The sequence below is a fragment of the Miniopterus schreibersii genome, assembly GCF_964146895.1.
Source record: "Miniopterus schreibersii genome assembly, chromosome: 10".
In the NCBI taxonomy this organism is placed as follows: domain Eukaryota; kingdom Metazoa; phylum Chordata; class Mammalia; order Chiroptera; family Miniopteridae; genus Miniopterus; species Miniopterus schreibersii.
In genome coordinates this window covers 68971518-68994043 of record NC_138110.1, presented here as the reverse complement: position 1 = coordinate 68994043, position 22526 = coordinate 68971518, and the positions used below count along the sequence as shown (strand labels likewise).

General features: G+C 36.2%; 3 protein-coding genes and 1 pseudogene across 5 annotated transcripts; 3 read left to right on the top strand and 1 right to left on the bottom strand.

The window, feature by feature from the left end:
* The first annotated feature begins 76 nt into the window (after positions 1–76).
* On the top strand, positions 77–9350 carry MKKS (MKKS centrosomal shuttling protein). 2 transcript variants are annotated; one of them, XM_081150245.1, is made up of 5 exons: positions 77–307; positions 1518–2902; positions 5518–5693; positions 6565–6675; positions 8583–9350. In XM_081150245.1, exons 2-5 carry the CDS (start codon positions 1918–1920, stop codon positions 9021–9023), a joined length of 1713 nt encoding a protein of 570 aa, XP_081006371.1. In that variant the 5' UTR covers positions 77–307; positions 1518–1917; the 3' UTR covers positions 9024–9350. The 2 variants fall into 2 exon arrangements, with proteins under 2 accessions (XP_081006371.1, XP_081006372.1); XM_081150246.1 differs by lacking the exon at positions 77–307 and having other exon boundaries at positions 1914–2191.
* On the top strand, positions 98–307 carry LOC308563305 (uncharacterized protein; the record flags this gene model as incomplete). The annotated part of the gene is made up of 1 exon (XM_081150248.1): positions 98–307. One exon carries the CDS (start codon positions 98–100, stop codon positions 287–289), a length of 192 nt encoding a protein of 63 aa, XP_081006374.1. The 3' UTR covers positions 290–307.
* On the top strand, positions 1560–1903 carry LOC308563306 (uncharacterized protein; the record flags this gene model as incomplete). Its single annotated transcript, XM_081150249.1, has 1 exon — positions 1560–1903. The coding sequence occupies one exon, from the start codon at positions 1560–1562 to the stop codon at positions 1710–1712; it is 153 nt and encodes a 50-aa protein (XP_081006375.1). The 3' UTR covers positions 1713–1903.
* Positions 9351–11738: 2388 nt separating the features above from the next.
* Positions 11739–12174, bottom strand: LOC308562747 (proteasome maturation protein pseudogene; annotated as a pseudogene). The gene has a single exon. The product of its transcript is annotated as a proteasome maturation protein pseudogene (transcript).
* Between the last annotated feature and the right edge of the window lie 10352 nt (positions 12175–22526).

Genomic DNA, 22526 nt, shown 5'->3' with positions numbered 1-22526 from the left:
TGCTTGTGGTGGTTTATAGATGTAATTTGAAGGATTATTTTTGTTTGTTTCGCTTTTAACTGTTACCTTTTCTTAGGTTCACTGATGCTGAAGTACTATGAGCTTTCAGAGCTTCTGGAGAGACTACAAAGTTCTGGTTGTTATGGTACCTTTAATTGGGCTCATACATGTGGGGTGGCACAGAATCAAAAGCAGCCCTGTTTTCCAAGTACCTAGCAAGGACAACGTTCCTGAGCCAGATAGTCTGGCACTTGCAAGTCTTCAGAAGGACCACATCCAAAAGAAGTAGCAGGATTGCATTCTTCAGGTAAGTTGATTTAATCTGTAACCAAATAGTGTGTTCCTGCAAAATGGTATGTTCCAACAATGGGAAACCTTATCTTTTAAAAAGTATAGAATTCTAACAAAAAGAGCCGAAATTGGTAAGTTACCTGTTGATTTTATTATCCACAGTCAAAATATTATTCTGTAGTTGCTTCTAGAAAAGTTTCTTCCACAGAGACTTGCTACTTACCTGGCAGATCCATTTGGATGAAAAGAGAAAGGACATTCAGTCCATTACTTGTCCTGTCCTTTTCGCTAGCAGTGTCACCAAGATCTTGAATGTATACAAAAGAGCAGTTGTCTCCTTGCCATAAATCCATTCCAGAGCATGCAAATCTGTAACTTGCAAAAGGTTCTTTTCTTTATTATTATCCTGTTTTTTCCAAGACAAAACTAATTGTATTCATTCCTTAGTATCTAATGTTTTAGCTTCAAAATAATTTGTTATTTTTGAGAGTCACCAACACTTTCAATGATTTCTTTCTTTCTCATTTTATAAAGATATTAGTAGCCAGAAGATGTGGGGAGGATTAGTTGTAGGACATCAAAACTGAAAATCACTGATTGATAGGGTAAAACTACAGAAAATTAGCTCTGACTGTAGCCAGATATTTAAAACATGGTTTGTTCTTTGATTCAGTGTGCTGTAAAACTTCTACAGCTAAACATCAACTATACATTGGAGTCTCTGCAGTAGGAATACTAACAGTTACCTTGTTTTCATAGGTATTAATAAGCAGGATTTGATATAAATGTACTTCTTTTGAGACCTAAGGTTTCCAAGCAAACCAAAGTAATAAGGAAAAACCCTCACATTAGATCTTGATATAACAATAAGAACACTTGGGACTTCTTTAGAACTCAGACCAAGTTCTATGAGTTTTGTAATGTAGCATTTCTCTTCTAGAAGCATATCATATTCAAGTAACTGTACTGTGAGCTTTCTAGCTGTGTTGTTGTGCCTTCCAAAATCATTGAAATGTCAGCACTTTTTCTTGTAGGGATTCATTGAAGAATAAAGGAATGAATGTTTAGTCTAAGTTGATTTACATTTCTCATTTTCTTGAGGCTGTGCCAGTTAGTAGTTTCTTTCTCTAAAGAGGGAACAGAGCATTAAAATAAATTATTAAACTGCAGTCTATAAGATGTTTTGGAATTATTTCTCTAAAATGTTTTATTTTTATTTCCTATAGAAAGAAGCAGCTTTGAATCTGAGCTTGATATTGAAAGAAGAAATGAAAAACACCAGTTGGATTAGAAAGAACTGGCTTCTTGTAGCTGGGGTTTCTTTCATAGGTGTCCATCTTGGAACATACTTTATACAGAGGGCTGCAAAACAGTCTGTAAAATCTCAGTCTGGAGACAAACAAAAGAGTATCAGAGAATGAAGTAAAATTAAAATTTGGAATTACTAATATGTCATTAAATCATTACATGCTGATTAGCTTCATAAACATGAAGCTATTTAATTTTATAACCACAATGCTGCGTATTCAGACTGTCATTCCTGAAGAATACTTTTTTAAAATGTTAAATAGAAAACTATGGTTAACAAAATAAAAGCTATCTTCACAAATTACCACCTGAAGTGAGATGTCTCGTTTGGAAGCTAAAAAGCCATCACTGTGTAAAAGTGAACCACTGACAAGTGAGAGAGTCAGGGCCACCCTTTCTGTCTTGAAAGGAATCATAACCTCGTGCTATGGCCCTTCTGGGAGGCTGAAGCAACTACACAACAGCCTTGGAGGCTCTGTGTGCACAACCTCACAGTCGTCAGCCCTGCTCGCCAACCTTTCCGTCACTCACCCCATTTTAAAGATCCTAACAACTTCCGTGCAGAATCATGTTTCGTGCTTCAGTGATTGTGGTTTGTTCACAGCCATTCTTTGCTGCAACCTGATTGAAAATGTTCAGAGACTAGACTTGACACCCACCACTGTCATTAAATTAAATAAGCAACTTTTGAGCCTCTGCACCAGTTACCTCAAGTCTGAGGTCTGTGGTTGTCGAATCCCAGTTGACTTTAGTAGTACTCAGACCCTCCTTTGTTTGGTATGCAGTATATTAACAAGTAAGCCTGCCTGTATGCTCACCAGAAAGGAAATAGACCACATCAGTACTCTGATTCTGAGAGCCTTTTTGCTTACAATTCCAGAAAACACTGAAGACCACATCATTTTAGGAAGGAGTATAATTGTACCTTTAAAGGGTCAAAGAGTTCTAGACTCTACTGTGTTGCCTGGCATACTTATTGAAATGTCAGAAGTTCAGCTGAGGAAGATACTGCCTATCAAAAAATCAGATTCCCTCAAGGTGGCACTCTTTTGTGTGTCTTTATCTGGAGACCTTTCTGATACTGGAGAAGGAACTGTGGTGGTCAATTATGGGGTTTCTCTTGAAAATGCAGTTCTGGACCAGTTGCTTAACCTAGGAAGGCAGCTAGTTAGTGATCACATAGATCTTGTCTTGTGCCAAAAAGTTATACACCCATCTCTGAAACAGCTTCTCAGCATGCATCGTGTTATTGCCATAGACAGAGTTGGAGTGGCTCTGATGGAACCCTTGAGTAAAGTGACAGGTAAAAACACTCAGCTTTTGCCCCTTAGAGTTAATAAATCACACTTTTTTTGAGCAGAGATATTCTTGGTGTGTGTCAATGTTAACATCTTGAAAAATTTTAGAAGCCGCCAACCTCACAGCATATGTGACTATAATTTCTGGCAGCAAGCGTTTCTGAAAAAGATCCTGTATTATGCACTTATTAAAGACTGAGCGATTATGGCTGTTTTCTGTGTATTGCCAGGTCTAAAATGTACTACATTCTGTCATAGTCTAAAACTTCACTCAAATATATTACAGGTAACTGGGAAGACTAACATCCTCATAATCATAAGGTCTTTCACACCTTACACAAAATTATTCTACTTGAGTTTTACAAAGCTCTTAAGTCATATAATTCAGAAGGTAATTTTGCAGCTAGAATATTCCCTTTTCTTTACTCTTATATAACTCCAGCAAACAACTGTACTTCTGCCTAAATAGTGATTCCTAATTAAGGATGTATGTGTCACACTGTGATGTCAGTGTGTGTGTGGTGTTCTAGTTTAAAATATTTCCAGCTGAGCTTGAGAAGCAGGAACATCTTTTATTTTCAGAGCTTACAGCAGGCCTGATACACAGTAGGTGTCCTAAAATGTTAGTAATAGGCAAAAATTCACTGTATTTCACAAACTCAGTAAATTAAAAGCAGATGTGAGATTGACATTTACCTATTAGAGCCAAAGAGTAACAACAAACTGAAGATTTCCTGATTTGAGCTACTTTTTAATATTCCTTAACTGCATTAACAATCAGTCAGAAACATGGTCATTTTATTCTGATTGATTGTAATTTTTAAGTTATTAGGTAAACCATTGTTAAAGTTCACTAATTTTTCTCATTTTAAATCATCAAAAAAGAGTACTATGCATGTCAAGTATTGAATACATAACATCTCTGGGTTACTGCCCTATCTTTGTAGGACTGTCAAATGATTGTCAAAGAGGAAATTATTAAATAATGAAAATAATTCTCTAATTCATTGTTGATATGGGTCAAACTCACATACTTAAATATTTGCTGGCTTTTCATGAATCAGGTAATTTCTGTTATGAATATTAGTTATTACAGATTAGTTAGTATGAAGCATTTTCCCATAAAAACAATATAAGTGGGCATTGAGTTTCCACATCAGTCCACAGTTGTTATTTATCCCACATGCAATTAGAACATAGTATTAATAGCTAGAGCTTTAGTCCTAGGTCTCAGGATAAGAGACCTTTTGAGACAAAGGTAAAATATGTTTTGGGCTAATTCATCTTCCAGGGTATATCTTGGTTAACGTTACCTTCTTTCTCCCACTCTAACAAAATTCCTCTTTATTGATGGTCTGGGTTGAATAGTGGAGTGATTATGCATGGGGCAGGTAGTGGAGTCATTGCATGGGTGATGTGTGTGTGAAGCTTGTTATGGCTTACAAAGCATTTTTAACATTCGGTTTATTTGTGAAGTAGACATTATTCCCATTTTAACTCATGGGGAAGCCCACCCTGAAAAGTGGCATGAGTGACTTATTCCACATCCAGTAGCTGATAAGCAATAAAGTCAGATCCTCTCACTATAGATTGTCGTGTACACCAAGTGAAATTATACAAGATGTAGGCTTTTGATTTTCCCTTAAATTTTAGATCACTCAAGTATTCTTTATTCTTTGAAGCTTCAGAAGTCTTGAAGAAAGGATATTCAAAGAAGTGAAGTTGCTCAGTGATTATTTTCTGGTCTCTTATAAATTTTTTGAGCTGGAAACATTCTAGACGTTATTGTTTTAACTTCGTTGGTGTGAGGGAGGAAACTGGCCCCAAGGAGTGCATTGCTCAGTTACAGTTTTAAGGTTAAGACTTCAGACTTGCTTTATTATTTCTTATAGGAGTTTGGTGTCATTTCTTATGTAACTTCCACTACATTTTAGAGATTTTGGAACCTTCCAGTCCTAGCTTATTCTATTTTTATTAACTTGTATTTTGTAAAATTTTACCTGTGCAGGAGGACAGGCAAAATAATATATCAAAGAATGACAAATGCAATTCGAATGTTACGTATTTTATTTTTACATAATTTAGGAAGCTGTTTACATATAAACAGTTGCTAGGCAAAAAATAAATTAAAAAATCTGTACACTAAGTAGAGCCCAATACAGCTATTTGGATAGGTTAATTTGTATGTTTTAAGGTAAAGATGATAATGCCTTTTAAAAACAATAGTCTGTGCTTTCACCCTATTCAGATTAGTGGGGTTCTTATTTTGGATCTGTAATCCGTGAATGGGCTTCCAGAGTTTCTGGACTCTCAGAAAATGTATGCAAAATTTTGTGTTCCTTTTTCTAGAGAGTACAAAATAGCTTCAGAAGTATGTTCTAAGAAGTCCATGAACTAAAAGAACCTCAGCTTTACTTCATTTGTATATTGTTTTAATAGCAGAATACTGCTTATTTCTTAGGTCTAAGAAGATGTATCTTGTTCTTTATCCTGTATGTCATATTTTAAATGATATGCTTGTGGGGCTTACATTGGCTAGGAAAAAAATATTATCATTTTAAATGATTGTATATTCCATCTTTACTCATATGTTTTGTGTTTTCTAAACTTTAAAAAATAGGAACACAGCCTATTGGTTCTCTCAGCTCAATCTCTCCTAGTAGTTATGGAAGTGTGAAGGATTGGTCCACTGCAAAATTTGGCTCCAAGTGGTTTTTTCATCTCATTCCAAATGAAGCAACTGTCTGCAGCTTGCTTCTCTGCAACAGAAATGACACTGTCTGGGATGAGCTGAAGGTAGATAATGAACTTTGACTTCCATATCTAGGGGCTGAGGCAGGGATTAAATAGTTATTCAGAAAGGTGTAATTTTTTTCACATGGGTGAGCTGTGCTTTTCTCCCCCCATAACTTCCCTATGTGGTATAGAGAGCAAAAACAATAAAAATGAGAGAACTAAAGTCACTACTGTCGACCTGGCATATGTTACCATTTATTATTTCTAGTATTTATAAATAATCTAAAAGTCCTTAACATATGACCTTTCCTTAAGAAATTAACTTGAATTATGTCCTCTTTGATGCTAAATGTGTATGAATAATTCACTTAGATAATGAGTTCCCCAGGAATACCCATCATCCACCTCTTAATAGAGTTTGGTGTTCTCTGCCAGCAATAACACATGCACCACAAGGAAAGTGCTAACCTATGCTGTTGGTCACAAGCTTGAAGATTCATGTATGCTCAAGGTTATAGCCTTGGTAAATATTAAAGGTCTATGTGTTGTGGTTTTTTATTACTGCTGGGTTGTAGCTGTATTATTTCCATAGCAACTTGAAATAAATTTTGTATGAGTTATTCAGCTAATTTATTTAGACTAAACTGATTCATTTTTGAATCTCAATTTGCAGAGCTAAGTATATATATGAAAGACGATATTAATCTAGTCCATGAAAACAAACATTTGGCTAAGATGTTTTTCTTTAATTTCTAATCTTTATTATTCCAAAATGTACTCATCACATTATAACCTTGGAAACACAGGTTTTGTTCTTTTGCAATTGAAATCAGACTCTGAGTTTACTATTTAAGTTGCCTTGAGAACATGGCTATATTTCTTTGTGTATCTGATGTCACTGTCTGATTTTAATGATTTCTTTGTCTTGCAGCTCACATGTCAGACAGCACTGCATGTTTTGCAGTTAACAATCAAGGAACCCTGTGTTTTGTTGGGAGGTGGCTGTACTGAAACTCACTTGGCAGCATATATCAGACACAAGGTAGGTTTGATAGTCCTTCTCAGATTTTCTCAGTTCTCAGCAGTATTCATCTTATGAGATAAGCCAAACCAGAATACCCTGGAGCCTTTAACGCTTAATTTCTCTGTAGTCTGTATCAGATATTGTATTGGAAAACACTTGAGGAAAATAGCACTTGCAAATATAAGGTAATATCTTTATCACAATTATTATTATTAATATAACCTATTACCAAATGATCACTTTCTTTGGGTGTTATCTAAATATTGCATGTTGAAATGTTAATTGGAGTTGTCATGTTAGAGATCCCAACTGCTGTGTATAATAGTAATTGATATTCACAAGGAAAGTGTTAAAATTTTGCAAAATACTTCAATACTTTCTGGATCATCAAGAAAAGACTTAATTTTATTTTTTAAAGCATTCCAAATATTACATTCTATTATAATTTTTAAACTGGTATCCATTTATGATAAATATTTTTTTTGTCAAAAAGAATCTTTTTTATTAATCTAGGAAACCATTTCGTAACAATAGATAAATTTAGTGCATTACAGTTTTGACTAATTATTTCATGTATACTGACCTACTTTATTTGAAAGTGGATACAAACAGCTATGTGTTTTTTAGATATTTGCAGTTGATTCTTTGGTTGGTCGGGAGTGTTATCAAGAGACTGCAGAGCTTCTAGTGAATGACTGGGACTGGAGAGAGTATAAACGTTTTTTATAGACAAGCCCCATACTACTTCATCAAATAATTTAAAATCTATGTGATGATAAAGCCCATTCATGAAAAGTTATCAGAATATCTATTATGGGAAACAAAATCAGTGCCAACCTCTGAATGCTGAGTAGACAATAATATAGTCTGCAAATGGGACTGAGTAAACTAGGAAAAGTTCTTTGGAGGAGGGAGGTATCTTGAGTAGGATTTTGAGGAAACAATACAGCAGTGAAAATATGGGTGCCCTAGTTGGTGTGGATCAGTTGGTTGGAGCATTGTTCCAGCACCAAAGGGTCCCAGGTCCAATTTCCAGTCAGGGCATATGCCCAGGTTTCAGGTTCGATCCCCAGCCGGGCATGTACGGAACGCAACCGATCGATGTTTCTCATGTCGATATTTCTCTCTCTCTTTCTCCCTTCCTCTCTCTCTAAAACCAATAAAGAACATATTTTTTAAAAGTTTTTTTTTAATTATGGGAAAATAATATGCATTAGAGATGATCTCATCTGGTTCAAACCTCCTGGGTAAAAAAGAAAAAAATGTGGTAACTGTTTTTAAGTAGTTAGGGTATGGATTTTTAACAATCATTCAGTTATTAGTTTGCCAGTATATTACTTTTTTTTCTTTCATGGAATTTCTGGAATAAACTTTTTAGCATGGTGGAACCAAAAAACAATTTAAAGTCATTTTAATTTAAAAAAAAGAATATTTTAGAAACATTAATGTAAAAATTGCACACATTCCTAAATGGATTTTATCTTAGTAATATGCATGTTCTCATTTTAAACAACTCTCAAACATTTTGCCAAATATAAATAAATACTTCGTTTGGACATTAGACTTCAGGAATTCTTCCTGTGTATAGTAACTATAATATAAGCATTATGCCTTTTTTTCATATATCAGGGAGGCACTAGTGGGCAGTCATTCAGAATACATTGATTATGTGGTTTATTCTGATTTATTCATCCTGATAACATGACTGGCAACATACATTTTTATTATAAACAGCCAGGTGATGGCATTATAGCCTGGCCAGCTGACTCATATATGCCCACTAGCATTGTGCCAAACCCCTAAGTAAATTGAAAGTTAGTAGTACCTTTATGAATAAGGGTTTTATCAAGTATTCTCTTTTTCAGAAACATTTTTATAACATTAATTGCTCTGTATGTGTTTTTAATTGTTTCATTACTCTTTAGACCTTTAATGACCCAGAAAGCATTCTGAAAGATGGTGGGTGTACTCAAACAGAACTTCGACTAATTACTGAAGCATTTTGCAGTGCGCTGGAATCTCTCACTGGCTCTTTAGAACATGATGGCGGTGAAATTCTCACTGACATGAAGTATGGACACTTTTGGTCAGTTCAGGCAGATTCTCCCTCTGTTGCTAACTGGCCAGATTTGCTTTCAAGATGCGGCTGCGGACTGCACAGCAGCCGGGAAGAACTCAGCTGGTCTTTCTTAAGGAGCACTCGGCAGCCCTTTGCACCACAACCGTGCTGTCCACGTGAAGCTCCGGGCTCAGCCGACAGCCTGACCTTGGACTGTTTCACTGCTAAGCTTAGTGGCCTACAGGTGGCTGTGGAGACAGCCAATTTGATTTTGGATCTTTCATACGTTATTGAAGATAAAAACTGATAGAAGGGAATGGCATGTTTATATTACAAAAAGAACCCCAAACTAGTCAGGTGTTAATTAAGAAATATTGAATGTATTTGTTCTCTTTGCATTTTTGGATAAATGATTCACAAAATTATAGGTTTACTTATATAAGGAAAAAAGGTAGGATTCTTGAATACAAATACCATACAATAATAAAAATGTGAAGCATTTTTAAAGATACTGCAGTTATCGTAAGGATTCCAGTTATCTTAAGGTACCACTGTATGCTGCTCTAAATTTTTGCTGTTGTTCTTTTGACATCATTCTAAGAACATAAATAAAAAAATACCTAATCTATCCTAATCTATGCCTTAGTTTGTATATATTCATTATAGATATTTTCAGTTAATAAAATTAGATTTCAAAATACCACAAAGCATCCAGCACATATTGCTCAATCAGAAGAAGTTCTCAAACTGCACATTTAGCAAAATTCAGTGTTCTTTATCTGAGACTGTATTTATTCAGTGTTTAGGTAATTGATGTAGAGCCTGGTCTACCAGCAATTGCTAGTTTTTATCACAGTTCTTCATTTTTGTTATTTTTAGAAAATGGATGATTACGAAAAAAATAGATTTATGTAGTAACTAAGCAGCATAGTGGAAAAGTTATTTCTCTAGTTCAGTCAGTAGTACGAAAAAGAAACTAGAACAGCTCTCATAGTCAAAGTAGAGATACTGATGTTTCACCAAGGAATGTAATTTGATTTTTATGCAAATGCAAGATGTACTGATAAATTGAAGAAGAAATACAGAATCCAGTTAAAGGATTAAGTGTGGAGCTGTAACATGCTAAATTAACCTTTAGGAAAACATTTTGAAAATTTTTGGAAAACTGGACAACCTGAGAATCAATGATCAGGTCTACAGCCATGATAGAGGAAGATATTTTTAAGCAATTTCCTCCAATAATCTTGCAATCGAAAAGAATTTTTACCCTAAGCCAAAGAAAAAATTGCATTACAAACTCACAGCAATGCAGTGTATATATATATATATATATATATATATATATATATATATATATATATATATTTAAAAAATCAGCTATGCCTCTAGCTTCATAAAATGCTTATCTAAAATTTTACTTCTTTTATTATTAGAGTCAAACAGAAGGGCAGTGTGGTAGGCAGCCTCTAAGATGGCCCCCCGTGATCCTACCTCCTGGTTTTCAGGCCCTGGCATAATCCCCTACTGTTAGGTGTGGGCTGGATGTAGTGACTCCTTTGAGTCTCCATTTCCAGCCTTTGTGAACAAAAATTTCTTATTGCAGTTATTCATGCCTGATCCATCATTATTTGTTGGGAGTGTTAGACAGGTTACTTGTCTCATTAACTTCATGGGTCTTCAGATGGAGAGGAACTGCTCCAGGAGCTGTACTTAAAGAATTATACCTGAGGAGCTTCACCCACCCTGATCTGATTTCAGTGATGAGATTTTGGGCTTCGAGCTGATGTTGCAACTGGCCATGAGACTTTTGGAAATCTGCTATGCCTCAAGGGTGTGAATGTTTTTGCTTGTAGTCTCTAAGATGGCTGCCAATGTTCTCTCCTCCTGGTTGTCCATCCTTTGGGTGTGGGAGGGACCTAATGACTAGCTTTTAATGAGTAGAATACAGCAGAAGTGATAGGATGTTACTTCTGATATTAGATTGTAAAAACATGGGCTTCTCTCTTGATCTCTCACTTGCTCACTCAGACGGAGGCCAGCTACCAGGTTGAGAACTGCCCTATGGAGAGGTCCACATATTGCAAGGGGCTGAGGGAGGCTTCCAGCCAGCAGCCCACAAGGAATTGAACCCTACCAACAGCCCCAGAGGGAATTTGGAAGTAGATCCTCCCTAGTGAAACCTTAAGATGAGTGTAGCCCCTGCCAGAGCAGGCACATGAGAGGCCCTGAAGCAGAGGATCTATAGATAAGCCATAAAATAATTATCAACATTATGTTGTAATAGAACATTTGAAAAATATGAATCAGACACATACACACAAACACATAAAAGAAAAATAAAGTCAAATGCAGTCCTACTACTCAGAATCACTGTTTACATTTTAAATGCATCTTTTCAGTTTGTTTTCTGTATAAAAAGAAAAGTAATATTAAAATTATATATACCACTGGCTAGATGATCAGTTCCTTGATGTCAGGGACTGTGAACAAATCTTTTTTTTTTTTTTTTTAACCTCTAATACCACTGAGTATTGTGTCTGGCAAACAAAAAGAGGTGAACTGGACATCTTATTGAGGCCGCAGTGGTAGCAGCCGCTCTTTGAGTCTCGCCATGCCACCCAAGGTTTACAAGAAGAAGAAAGATGCTGGAAAGCTGGCCAAGAAAGACAAAGACCCAGTGAAGCACAAAGCTCAAGTAATTTACACCAGAAACACCAAAGGCAGGGATACCTCACCTGGTAGTGAAGGTACTTGAACAGGTCCCACCAGCTGTACATTTTGAAAAATAAAACTTTATTAAATCAAAAAAAAAAAAAAAAAAGAAGAAGACCACTAACACTCCTCCAAATGAAATGACAGCACTTCAAACAAAAACCACAGGGCTAAGATAGGGTGTTTATTGTAAATATTTCCTCGGTGTGAATTTTTATTATTATTATTATTTATTTCCACAATGTTCCATACATAAAATTATAGTAAAAAGATGACTATAAACAGCTATACCCCTCCATTTCTATGATCAGCACACTGCATTACAGTAAACCAAGTTTGTATTCCACCATCAAGTATGGTTCTCCCATTATTTCACTTTGTGATGGATCATTAAGAATATCTTCAAATCCAGCCGTCTCATCATTACCCCTCAAAATATCCAGTGAAAGGTATGAGTCTGGAAGAAATGGAAGATACTGAACCTGCTGCACTGCCTTGAATTCCATTTGTAATTTTAGTGGAGCAAACAGACACCGGATGTTTCTCAGTGTGGAAAATCTCATTTTATCTTGGTTGAGCTGGAAATTTTTTTCTGATAATTCAAGCGGATGACTGGCCAAAAATTCATTTTTCACACAAGAAAAACCTTTTCCAAGAAGATCATGACTTTCAAAAGGCCCACTTGCTGAAATTTCACTAACTGCAATACTGTCCTTTAGCTAAGATCCAACTTCTCTAGTATCCATCTTCAGCTTGCTCTGGAAACAGTCCCTCAGCTCCCTTACCCAGCCAGCCCCACCACTCACTTCCATTTCCCTCAATGTGAATTTTTAATAGATTGTTCCATTGCTTTACATCCCTCCTAGGCCACTATTTATTAAGGTACTGTTTTTCCATTGCTTTTAGTGCACCTAGTCTACTCAATTATCTCTCCAACAAAAGGCTTGATCTACATGTAGGAATAGTTTTCAGGGATTGCATTCTGTTGTATGAGTATTACTATGTTCTTAATAAAGGGGCAAATACATCTATTTGTAATCCAAAAATACAGGCTAACATTGGATTAGATACTTCTAAACTCAAATTTTGTAGGTGAGTGGTGGTAATTTCCAAGGATTATGGGATACCAAAGTTACTAAGTGGAAACACTTAACTACATGAAAAAATTATAAAGATATCAGATTTTCAAACTTGCCTTTTCCTTTAGATTAAGAGATAGATTTATTTAGACAGCTGAAACAGGGCACTGTAAGAGATGTTTAGTCTCCTTGACTATTCCCCAAAGACTTTCAGAAAGGAATGACCTAACCAATCTGATGTTTTGACAGGGCCTGCACTGATTATAAGAGAGATTTTTGTACTTGATACGCTTAAATAATAACCTGCATGATTAATGTGACTGCAAACAATATTGGTTTATTTTAAGTTATCCAAAGAGCAGTTCAACAATGTAAGAATGAAGACTATGATGGATCTTACAGAGGTACCTACAGTTTCTCTTATATCGTGTGAATGCCTAACTAGGTTTGATTATACAAACTAAATGAATTCAAGGATACCTATGATAATAAAAGATACTAACAATATGTAATTTAAATATCCTGTGGGAAATACTTCACTAATGGTTGATTTAAAATGTCTAAAATTGGAGATTCTCTAATATAGTACAAATGGAAGAATTAAGGAATTGGTGGTATTTATAAGACCACATAAGTATTTTGGCTTAAAAGGCTTTTGCATTCGCATTAGTTGTCCAGTTTTTTCCATGCTGCCAAAATCCTAACCTCTTTTGATTAATGAGATGCTAATCCTGTTGGACTCCTATGGTTCAGTAAACTTTAATGCTGTGAGTCACACAAAAGTCTGGAGCAGCTGTCACTGATTTCATTCTCTTCTGCATTCTCCCTTTTCCCTTTTTGGAGCCATCAGGGTTTCCTGTTCTGTCTCCAGAAGAACCACATCATGCAATATTCAGACCTCAATCTTACTGGAAGTCACAGAACAGTGCCCGAGGCTTAACTTAGTTGCTGGTTTTTTCTTGTCATTTATTTCTGTCAAAATGAGCTCCTCTGATACTATTTTCAAGATGTTTCATCCCATATTTTACCATCCGAGTTTGAATAATGACTTTCTTGAACTGTTAAGGAAGTGGTTTTAAAAATTATTTACAACTACAGCCTGGTGAATATAGTCAATAATATTGTAATAACTATATTCTGTATTGCATCACGTGGGTACAATATCAAGGGGAACACTTTGTAAAGTATATGGTTGTCTAATCACTATGCTGTACATACAAAATAATATTGAATGTAAGCTGTAATTTTAAAACTTTTTTAAAAACTACAAAAGCAATGTCTGTTTAAAAAAAATTATTTGCAGTATTTTCTGGTAAGGATTGTACACAACTTCAGGAAACACAAATTTATAAAAAATATCAACGTGATGGAGGTGAAATTCTCACTGACATGAAGTCCATACTTTTGGTCAGTTCAGGCAGGTCCTCCCTCTGTCGTTAACTGGCCAGTTTTGATTTCAAGATGTGTCTGTGGACTGCACAGTAGCCGGGAAGAACTCAGCTACTATGTTGCTTTATAGCATTTCTTTTTCCTAATATGTCATGAACATCATAAATATGTACAATCACACATTCTACTACTACATCATTTGTAATGCCTGAAGAAATTTTAGTTGTAGAGTTTATACCATAATTGAGTCAATGACCTTTTATTAGTATGCCCTTAGGCTGTTTTCAATTTTCGTATTAATATAAACAAAAATGCAGTGAACATCTTATAGTTATCATTTTCCTACAGCCTTTTTTATTTCCTCAGGATGAATAAATAGAATTAAGATTTCTGAGTCCAAGTGTATTTAAAATGGAAAGGCTATTGATACCTATATAGTCTGTCATCCAGAAATGTATCAATATACTCCAACCACAGTGTGTAATGTGCTCATTTTTCTGAGCTTTGGCCAACACTAGTTATTGTCTTTGCCAATGTAATAGCTAAAAATAGACTTCTTTTATAATTTAAAGGTAGATACATTTTTGTACATTGTTGGCCATGTATTCCTTCTTTAGGAAAAGGCCTTATAAGTTTTCTATCAGAAGTTCATCTTCTTAATATGCATTTTTCTAATTTTATTATTATTATTATTATTTCCATTGCTTTTTGGAGAAAATGGGAGGGAGGGAGGGAGGGAGGGAGGGAGGGAGGGAGGGAGGGAGGGAGGGAGGGAGGGAGGGAAACATCAATGTGAAAGAGAACACATGGATTGGTTGCCTCCCGCACACCCCCCATCAGGCCCGGGGATTGAGCCTGCAACCAAGGTATGTGCCCTTGGCTGGAATCAAACCCAGGACTGTTCGGTCCTCAGGGCGACGCCCTAACCACTAAACAAACTGGCTAGGGCAATAGGTGTGAACTCAAATAGAAATAGAGGACCAAAGTCAACTTGTTAAATTTTAGTGTTACAGCTTCAACTTTATTTCTTCAACAAATAATGGCAGGAGAAAAAGATAGAAGGGCCAAGGGGCTTATTGATTAAATGAGACTTAAGTGGTACAGTCATCAAATGCAATGTGTGGACCCTGATTGGATCCTAAACCCAAAGCTCACTGGAAAAGACAATCACAAGGCAATGAGGAAAATTATCGTACTGAATCACTATTTGATAATATTAAAGTACTTTTTACATTTATTTTAGTAATGATAATGGTATCATGGTCTTTATCTAAAAGAGGTGTGTGTGCATGTCTACTGAAGTCTTTACAGATAAAATATGATGTCTGGAGTTTGCATTAAAATCATATAGTGAGAGGAAAGATAAAATAAGTGGGGTATAAATGAAACAAGATTGGATATCAATTGACAAATGTTGAAACTGTGATGAGTTCATGGGGGTTCGTTATACTGTATCTTCTACTTCTGTATCTGTTTGAAAAGTGTAAAATATTTTGCTATCACAAGCAGTAACAATTCATGTAAGTTCAAATGATTCAATATTAGAAAATGTTTTTCTTTTAAATTATCGAAAGCCATGTTAATTCTATCACAAATCTGAAATCTTTGACATGAGAATATTTATAGAGCATGCATTAAAATTTCTGCCTCTAAGTGCCTTTATAATTTCTAAAGTTCAAAAGAACATTTCTGATCACGTTGGCCCAATGCAGATGGAAATAAACATTGAAAAGTGGAGTTATGATTGAGAGATCTTCAAAAGGTCTTAAAATGATTAAGCTCCCAAGCAAGCAGAATTTAATTTAATTTTGCACCTATTGATTGGAGAATTGAAATATGAAAGGGGATTTTAGAAAAGGTTCACTCTGAGAACATCTGAGCTCTGAAATGTCATCAACAATAATTGTTTATCTCATCAAAGTATTTGTCCCAGCCTTCCTTTAGATAGCGGCTTCTACTTGAGCACTTAAAATAAATAACCCAAATTTCATTAACTCTATTTTTTTGAAGAGCACACCTATTAGGCAGAATACCTGTAATTGCATTCTGAGCTGGAGTCTTCAAAAAAAGATTGGATAATATTTTTGTTGTGTTTGGTTTTATGCCTTATTGAACTGTAACATACACAAACAAAAAGTGCACATAAATATACAACTGATGAATGTTTACAAGCTGAGCATACATATGTAACCAAGCACTCAGATCAAGAAACAGACGTTCCTCCTTTGTGGCCCCTTCCAGTACTACCAGCAAGAGAAGCCACTATCCTGACTTCTAACGCAGATCAGTTCTGCCTGGGTTTTGTGCTTAACGTAAATGGAACCATACTGTCAGTAAGTACTCTTCGTGTCTAGCCGCTTTCATTCATTTTTTTTTAAAGTATATCTTTATTGATTTCAGAGAGGAAGGGAGAAGGAGAGAGCTGAAACATCAATGAGAGTCACTGATCGGCTGCCTCCTGCACGCCCAACTGGGGATCGAGCCCGCAACCCGGGCATGTGCCCTGCCCGGGAATCAAACTGTGATCTCCTGGATCCTAGGTCGATGCTCAACCACTGAGCCACGCCCGGCTGGGCCATTCATTATTTTTTTTAATTTATTTTTATTGAATTTATTGGGGTTACATTGGTTAATAAAGTTATATAGGTTTTAAGTGTACAATCCTATAATACACCATCTTGTATTGTGTGTTCACTATTGTACTGTGTGTTCACCACTCAAAGTCTAGTCTCCTTCCATCACCATCTATCCCCCCTTACCCTCTTCTACCTGCCTCCACCCCCTTTCCCTCTGGTATATTCACCATACTGTGTCTGTGTCTGTGAGGGTTTTTTCCTTAATCACTTCATATATTTCACCCAGCCCCCCAGCCCCCACCCCTCTGACAGCTGTTAGACTGTTCTCTGTATCTATGAGTCTGTTTCTCTTTTGTTTGTTTATTTATTTTGTTTATGAGATCCCACATATAAGTGAAGTCATATGGTATTTGTTTTTCTCTGACTGGCTTATTTAACTTAGCATAATGCCCTCTAGGTCCATCCATGCTGTCACAAAAGGTAAGATTTCCTTCTTTTTTATGGCTGAATCGTGTTCCACTGTGTAAATGTACCACAGCTTTTTTATCCACTCATCTACCGTGGACACTTGGGCTGTTTCTAAACCTTGGCTATTATAAATAGCACCTCAGTGAACATAGGGGTGCAGACATTCTTTCAAATCAGTATTTCGAGTGTCTTCAGATATATTCCCTTAAGTGGGATCCCTGGGTCATAAGGCAGCTCCATATTTAATTTTTTGAGGAAACTCCATTCTACTTTCCACAGTGGCTGCACCATCTGCATTCCCACCAGCAGTGCACAAGGGTTCCCTTGTCTCCACACCCTCACCAGCGCTTGTTGCTGATTTATTGATGACAGCCATTCTGACAGGTGTGAGGTGATAGCTCATGGTTTTATTTTTTATTATTATTATTTTTGTTTGTTTTTTAATAATATTTTTTATTGATTGATTTTTTGAGAGAGAGAGAGAGACTTTGATTTGTTGCTCCACTTACTTATGCGTTCATTGGTTGATTCTTGTATGTGCCCTGACCAAGGGTGGAACCCTAAATGTTGGCATATCTAACCAAATGTGCTAGCTGGCCAGGGCTTCATTGTGGTTTTAATTTGCATTTCGCTGATGATTAGTGACATTGAGCATCTTTTTATATGTCTGTTGGCAATCTGTATGTGCTCTCTGGAAAGGTCTCATTCATTTGTCTTAAAGGAAATTTCATATAGTGGTGCCACTCCGCATGCTGGAGAGAGCTTACAGGTAGATCACAGAATGCTCAGAGAGCTCTCTATTTTTAACTCCAATGCTTTCTCTTGTCCATTTTCTCCCTAATGCCAGAGATACCCAGCAAACACTCATAATCTCCCTCCAGAGGATTTCCTATCCTGTTTTATGCTAAGGATCACGAAGGCTTGGGCAGCACATCTTTCTGACAGGTCAGAGTGTTCTGCTCTGATGGAGATAATTACAGCAATAACTCCAGGGTTCAGTCTTTGGATCTCTTCTCTTTTCTACCTACACTCCCTTAGTTGATTTCTTCCAGTACAATGGCTCTAAATACCACCTATAAACTCCAAATTGGGCATCCCCTCTAAATACCAGATTCTTACATTCGCTTGCCCAGTCAACATCTCTACTTACATGTTTAATAATTCTCTCAAACTTAACATGTACAAAACTAAACTCACAATGTTTTCCCCAACTCCTACCTCCCACAGTCTTCCCAGTCTCAGTTAATGGCAGCTTCATCCTTTTGGCTGCCCAGGTGTCACCCTTAACTCTCTTTTATATTTCACATCCATTCCACCAGTAAATCTTAACAGCTCTATTTCCAAGTATATTCCAAATTCAACTACTTTCCTTTACCCTAACTGCTACCACTGGGTCCAAGCCATCATTATTTCTTGATAAAATTATTGCAGTGTCCTCCTACTTGGTCTCCTGTTCCCACCTCCACGGTCTACTCTCAGCACCGAGGGCAAGGAGATCCTGTTAAAAATAAGCTAAGGAAAAATAAATAAGTTAGATTTTATCGCTTCTCAGCCTCATTCCATTCAAAGTAAAAGCCAAAGTTCTTAGTAAAACTTACAGGTCCCCACATGACCTGGCTCCATTTCCTCTTTGACTTCCTTTCCCAACTTCATCCCTGTATTCGCTCCATTATAACCGCTCCTTGTAGCTCCAACATACCAGGTGTACTCCCACCTAAGGACTACCAGCCTCTGCTTGGGATACCACTCTTCCAAGTACACACATGACTCACCCCTCATTTATTTCACGCCTCAAAATTCTGCTGTTGAGTGAGCCTTTAACTGGCTACCTCATTTAAAATTTTACCCCTCCCCCTCCCCAGATATTCGTATTTCCTGATCCTGCCTGGTGTTTCTTTTTGGCTTGTATAACTAACATACTATGCATTTTACATATCCAGTACCCAATTGAGCAAGTAGCCAAATTAAATACTTTAAGCAACTTAGGTGTTTTGAAAAGGGGAAGATTCATAATAGCCAGGAAAGGCTTCTTAGAGCAGGAGGATTTGAGTTGATTTTTGAAGAAATGGGTGGGGTTTGAATAGTCAGTGAGGAGAAAGAGCATTACATGTGAAAAAAGGACATGATCTATTTTTCAGATTTGAGATGCAAGAAAACTCATCTGTTAATAAGTAGGGCATTGTAGTACTGTTGGGGGCCTCTCCTTGAATATAAGGACCCTTTCATCTGTTTTCTCAAAGTTTATCCCAGTATCTGTCACAGAATAGAAATTCAGTAAACATTGGGAGGATTATTGGATGCATAAATGGATGGATAGGTGGATGGATGGATGGATGGATGGATGGATGGATGGATGGATGGATGGTAGATGATACAACCTCATAGATCCATCTACTTTCTGTTTAAACAACATTGGATTCTTATGTATTATAATTATAAAGATAATTCTTCACCCAGTGGATCAAAAGACTATTTAGTTTTGACCCACACACAAAAGAACCTTTCAAAAAGACTATAAGAATTTTTTATTATGGTAAAGCACACATAACATTAAACTTACCATCTTACCATTTTCATGTGTACATTTCAGCAGTGTTAAGAATATTGACATTGCTATGCAATGGATCTCTAGAACTTTTTCATCTTGCAACACTTGAAACTCTATGTCCACTAAATACTAATTGCCCCACTTCCTTTCCCCCCAGCTCTTGATAACCACCTTTCTACCTACTGTTTCTGTGACTTAGACTATTTTAGATACTTTGTATGAGTGGAATCACATAGTATTTGTTCTAAAAAGACTATGAGAAATTTCAACCTCCTTTTACGCTACTTTGACAGGAACAGTCATTGGAAAACATTCTACCTTGGAAGCTAATGTTCCCCGTTGTGTGACTTAAAACTAGATTAAGAAACAAGAAGTGATTATTAATTTCTTGGTCTGATCTCTACGTGTAATTCAGTCAGGAAAATGATAATTATTCTCATATAAATGAGGCAAGTCAAAATACTATATTTCAATTCTAAGACACTCATTTCTCCCCCACATTTTAATATTTCTGAAATAAAGATATGCCTTATAATCAATAGTGTTTTTGTATTGTGTCATAGTTTAATTGGCAGCACTATTTCTTCCCTGGTGGCATTTTTATTGGTGTACTTTATGAGTATTGGAGTCCTAGAGCTATGAAATAACGTAAATGGTTAGCTCAAAATCTCACAGGCAGTCCATGGTGGAACTGGGACTGAAACTCAGGTTTCCACAGTTTTAAACTAGTCTTTTAATGATAGACAACATTCCCACTAAAAACTGGAGCCCTTCCTAATAGCTTTTATGTCAGACCTTATGAATTTATCATTCTATTCCAGTGTCTCCCATTTGATGTTAGAAGGGAAGAAAAAATGAGTTTCAGAAACACTCTTATGACAAGTTTCTTGCAACTGGGGCCTCACCTAATGTTTCCACATACAGCAAATAACAAGGTAGGAATGTCTTACATATTTCATGGGACATCCTTATGCTAAAAAATAATTTATTGTTTATCTGAAATTCAAATTTAACTAGGCACCCTGTATTTAATCTGGCAATCCTAACTTCACCCCATCCTTGGAAGAAGGGATATCAAGGCCTGGTTTTGACATTCTACAAGATTCTCAGTGGGGGAGCTGGCCAGGGGGCGTGAGAGGCTCCAGTTAACCAGGAACCCTCTGGACAGTGTCTGACCCAGGATTTGTGGAGCTCCCTTGATTCAGCTCCTAAAATTCATGTTGGAAGTGTAGCAAATACTCACTTTGGCTGAATGCCAAATGGCCTAGTGTTAAAATAAATATTGGGTTGAAGCCAAATATCACCAACTTAGAATGAACTTCTAGAGTAGGTTGTTTTCTTTAAAAACTCACAGCCTGAATGGAATTATATAGCAAAATAAAAATGTGGCTTATGAAGGTTATTTTTTTTAATGTCATAAATAATAAACTAATAACTTCGCAAAGACTATAAATATGGTTTATATGTAATTTCTATTATTCTGTCTTCCATTCTTACTTAAATTTATACAAACATTTGTTGACTCATAAGGTACAGCATGTTCTTCCTAAAGTTGTCTAGAGGCATTCTTGCCTAATATTCGTATTGGCTGCTGATCTATTTTCTTATTGATTTAATTATTTGAAAGTTTTTAATCCTTGATTTTTGTACATAAAATTAACCGCTTTTGCAATAAATTATAATAGCAATTTTTCTCTTGTAGTAATAAATATATATTTATATTTCAACTGACTGATAGAATTTTAATATATAAAGTTCACAAGGAGCTTTTATTTCACATTATGTCTAGATGCTTGCTTCTATTTGAAAATCAATATTCAGATGTTAACAACAAATTCAAAAGAATGCTAGTCTGTTTTATTTAACTGATTTTTTAAAACTCAAAATGGGGGCCTACACTAGCAGCATCACCTCCTACTCCCATTAGCCTTTACCCGTTTTTGTTACACAGCAATAACTAACTGACACAATGTCTACTATGATAGTTTCATCAAAGTCATTGTAAAGGCTTATCCAAAAGATACGTTGGGACATAATATACTATAAATGTCTTCCAATTTAGAAGAAGAAATGGCTTCTTCTAAAGCAGGATTCCCAGCCCTGGCTGTGTATTGAAATCACCTGATAGCTTAAAAAATTCTGATATCCAAGGAGCCATTCAGACAATTAAATCTGAATCTCTGAGGATGTGATGCAGGCATTCACCTTTTTCTCAACGCTGCCCAGGGGATGATTCCAATATGCAGCCAAGGTAGAGAAACAATGATATAACGTTTGGTTTGATTACCATAACTCCTATACTCAACATGGCCTAGCAGCTAAGCCTGATGCTCATGGTATTTCAAGTTCAAGAAAATAAAACACAAAATGTTGCTTAGTTTGGGAAGATCTCTTTATTGTCACACAGAGGAGCCTTTTAAGCAGGAGGCAAATGGGCTCTACCAAGACCATCACTCTAAAAAGAACCCCTGTTAATTGAGAAATCCACACTAAGTGCTTCAGACACATCAAAGTTGGAACACCAAAAGTTTGCCATAATACATCTTATTTTCTATTCTTCCTAATCTGGTGACTCCCCATCCACCCTCTTATCTTACGAGTAGGAAAAAAGATCTTATATGTGAGGCTCAAAGTCCTGTAGGCAGTTTGGTGTTAACTTTTAAGTTTGAACTCTAAGTTAAATATTGGTTCTGTTTCTCAACACAGCCTTCTAGGAGAAAATATCCATTTTTAACAACTCTTCTGGCCATAAGGCTATTGTTTTAAGTTTAACCCAAGTCCCTCCAGCGGCTGAGAAATTTCATCTCTAATCTTGAAGAGGCATTCTTGATTACAGCTCCACAATCCCAAATGAGCTTTGGAATCTGAAATTTTTGGAGTGTAGAAAGGTAATGCAGTGAGTATGGCATATTGTGTTGTATCTCCAGGGAGGCCTAAAGCAGCATTCTGGAATAAACACATTTAAATCTATGCAAGAAACATAAAAATTCATAGTAAGCAAGATAAATAGACATTATAAACAGTCTCATGTGAGTTCT

What these genes read in the sequence shown, in the direction of transcription:
- MKKS (XM_081150245.1), top strand. Translation starts at nt 1,918, where the DNA reads ATGTCTCGTTTGGAAGCTAAAAAGCCATCACTGTGTAAAAGTGAACCA. An exon ending in CTGTCTGGGATGAGCTGAAG is followed by an intron (nt 5,694 to 6,564) that starts GTAGATAATGAA and finishes TTTGTCTTGCAG; the next exon opens with CTCACATGTCAGACAGCACT. An exon ending in CAGCATATATCAGACACAAG is followed by an intron (nt 6,676 to 8,582) that starts GTAGGTTTGATA and finishes ATTACTCTTTAG; the next exon opens with ACCTTTAATGACCCAGAAAG.